General features: G+C 58.6%; 1 protein-coding gene across 1 annotated transcript in view; it reads right to left on the bottom strand.

The window, feature by feature from the left end:
• The window catches only part of SETD6 (SET domain containing 6), a 5,243-nt gene that overhangs the window by 1,247 nt on the left and 1,287 nt on the right, over positions 1 to 2,709 (bottom strand). The window contains exons 2-7 of the mRNA XM_009290848.1: positions 2,599 to 2,697; positions 2,361 to 2,496; positions 1,495 to 1,636; positions 977 to 1,171; positions 678 to 801; positions 194 to 374 (exon numbers count right to left, since the gene is read on the bottom strand). Of these exons, the coding sequence (XP_009289123.1) occupies positions 194 to 374; positions 678 to 801; positions 977 to 1,171; positions 1,495 to 1,636; positions 2,361 to 2,496; positions 2,599 to 2,697 (877 nt within the window). The remainder of the gene's footprint in view (positions 1 to 193; positions 375 to 677; positions 802 to 976; positions 1,172 to 1,494; positions 1,637 to 2,360; positions 2,497 to 2,598; positions 2,698 to 2,709) is intronic.

Genomic DNA, 2,709 nt, shown 5'->3' with positions numbered 1-2,709 from the left:
GGGGGGGGGGGGGGGGGGTGGTGAATGGAGAAGAGGAAACAGAAGGCAGAAAACCAAGGCATAACCCCAGCACCTGAAGAGCCGTGGAACCGGCTTATTTTTCAAGTCACCCTCGATCCCTGTTTCATCACATCGCTATTTAAGCGAGATCCCTGCCCCATCCTTTCCCAAAGTGGCTACGGGTGCCACTCACGCTGCAGTGCTGCCTTGCGTACTGTCACCATCTGGATGTCGGCTGTGTCGTTGGTGTTGCTAGGGTACGGCTCCGCGAAGCCATACATGTGTAGGAGCTGCCAGTTGGCCATCTGCCCGTATGTGTTGAAGATCTCTTGTCCTTTGCCGACGGGCTGTGTTGTAACCATTCGTAAACATTGCTGCAAGCAGGGAGAGAAAGAGGCTCTCAGAGCTGCGGTGATCCTACCGCTCGGAAACAAGGTGTTTCAAAGAGGCTCGGATGACCCTGAGCTCTTCCTAGCTAAAACCAGGCATGCTGCAGGGGAGTATGTTGAGCAAAATAGCTTCGTATTAATGAGATCCAGGCCAGACTCGCTTGTCCTGGCAGGTGAGCAGTGCTGCTCTGCGTTCAGAGAGCCAGCCTTGCTGCGCCACCACTCCCAAAGGCCTTGCAGTGAAGAGGAACCAGACTCTGATGCCTGGCAGAGCAGCTCTGCACTCACGGGAGAGTATTCCAGGTTGGCGTTGTGGTTGGCCACATGATTCAAAATATCTGCTACAGGCACCATCATCGGAGGATTGGGCCCCTTCTCATCTTCATCTTCTTCCTCCAGAGGCTCCTGAAAGCTAAGACAAGGGAGATGAAGACAAGCCTGTTTTAACACCTTGCAGCACAGGGCAAGCTTCACCTTATACTTGCATTCTTGTGCAACTGCAACCCTTTAAGTAACGGCCTACAGTCTTTCCTGTGATCCTACTCCTTGCCCTTGCTCCTTGTTGGAGCAAAGCCCTCCCTTCTCACCTGTAGGCCATGACAAATGCCACCAGCTGCTTGTACAACTCCAGCGTGTGCAGCTTGGGGTCAAAGACGTTGGGGTGGGACTCCATGAAAGGCAGGATGATGGAGGTGTACTCCAGGTGGATGTTAGCCAGGTCCTTGTCCACTGCTTCTGGGATGCCTGTGCCCTGCAGGAGCCTTCTCTGCTCTTCTTCAGGCCTGTTGCAAGAAAAAACAGCAGGTTTATCTCTGCCTGCCCCAGGGAGAAGGATCTATAAACTCCTTTCTCCTTCAAAATCTCAGCTTCCTGGTGCTCTCCAGGTTCCTGTTTTCTGGCTATGCCTGTAGCTAGCTCCGAGCCCAGGTAGGGGGACCCCTCGGCTACTGCTGTTGTTGGCTACTGCCATTGACAGCACAGGGCTAGAACAGAGGGATGAAGTCAGGCAGTAGGACCACATCCAACCCCAAGACTCCTGGTCAGCAGCCCCCGTGTTCGGCTGTCACACTGGGCCACCCCACAGCCCCGCCTGGTTTCACCTTACCAGAACATGGGGTGATCCAGGCTCCTGAAGTCCTCCCAGAGGGAGAAATAAGGCTGCCAGTGGGAGTTGCTGGCTGTGTACTCGTGTAGCAGGGCCAGCAGGAGAGGCACCCAACCGGACTGGCTCTGCAGGGACTCCTGGGCTAAGGAACCACAGACGATGGAGAAAACGTAAGTCGATCTGAGGTTTTGGTTCTTTCCTCTGAGAACAAATCTTCCAAGAACCAAAGCTTGAATCCTACACGCCTCCTCGCCTTGTCTTCAGCCTGGGGTGGGGAGTTCTGCTTTTACTCCGCAAGACCTCTCCAGGTTTGGGTTTGTCCTGAGCTGAAGCAGAACCAGAAGCTGCTTCAAGACAAGACCTCTCCAGGTTTGGTCCTGAGCTGAGCCAGAACCACCCCCCCCCCCCCCCGCCCCTCCTCCCCCCCCCCCGCGCCCCGGGGGGCCACGAAAGACAAAACCCCCCCCCCCCCCACCGCCTTGCTGTCCTCACCCCGAGGCTCGGGGTGCCCTCAGCAAGAAAGAAACCGTTCTTTTTCCTAGCAGCGTCTGTCCTGGGCCTCAAGGAAAGCGCCATCGTACGGGTGGTTGTCATATGAAGATCAGAGATAGGGCAGTAACGGGCTTTTCCCCCTGCCTGGCATGGCTCCAGGCTCCCTTAGGGAAGCGATGGGGTACTCACCCCGTGGCTACCGGCCCTGCACCTCCCTGCTCCAGCATCCTGCGCAAAGCTTCCCTGGGCTTCCCCCCCCCTTAAAAGGAAAAATGGGGAAAACGCTATAGGGAAAACAAACAGGTTGCCGCGGCAGGCACAGCAGCCCTCCTGACTGACCCGAGGAGCGTGAGGCAGCCTCTCCTCGCGCTCACCTTCCTGCAGGAGGGCCTGGATGGAGCTGGTGTGCTGGGACAGCAGCGCGGCGCGAGGGATGGTGAAGCCCGCCTCCAGCTCCTCGGCAGCCAGCATGCCGTATCCCGCCACCGCGCCCTCCCTGCTCAGGCGAACCTTGGGCGAGAGGTGAGCGGTGACCTGTTAGGGCAGCCCGGGGTGGCCCTGGTGGCCTGGGGCAGCGCGGGGGACGGCCCGGCCCGGCCCGGCCTGCCTCACCTTCGGGCTGAGCTCCACCCCGGCCCGCCCGCACCACCACAGGAAGCCGGAGAGGGGATCGGCGCTGCCCTTCCCTCGGGCGCTGCTCCCCGCAGCCACCTGCGGACGAAA

This window comes from Aptenodytes forsteri, unplaced genomic scaffold (assembly GCF_000699145.1).
Source record: "Aptenodytes forsteri isolate BGI_AS27 unplaced genomic scaffold, ASM69914v1 Scaffold14, whole genome shotgun sequence".
NCBI lineage: Eukaryota > Metazoa > Chordata > Aves > Sphenisciformes > Spheniscidae > Aptenodytes > Aptenodytes forsteri.
Note: the sequence above shows the minus strand (reverse complement) of the source record. Positions and strands in the feature narration are given on the sequence as shown.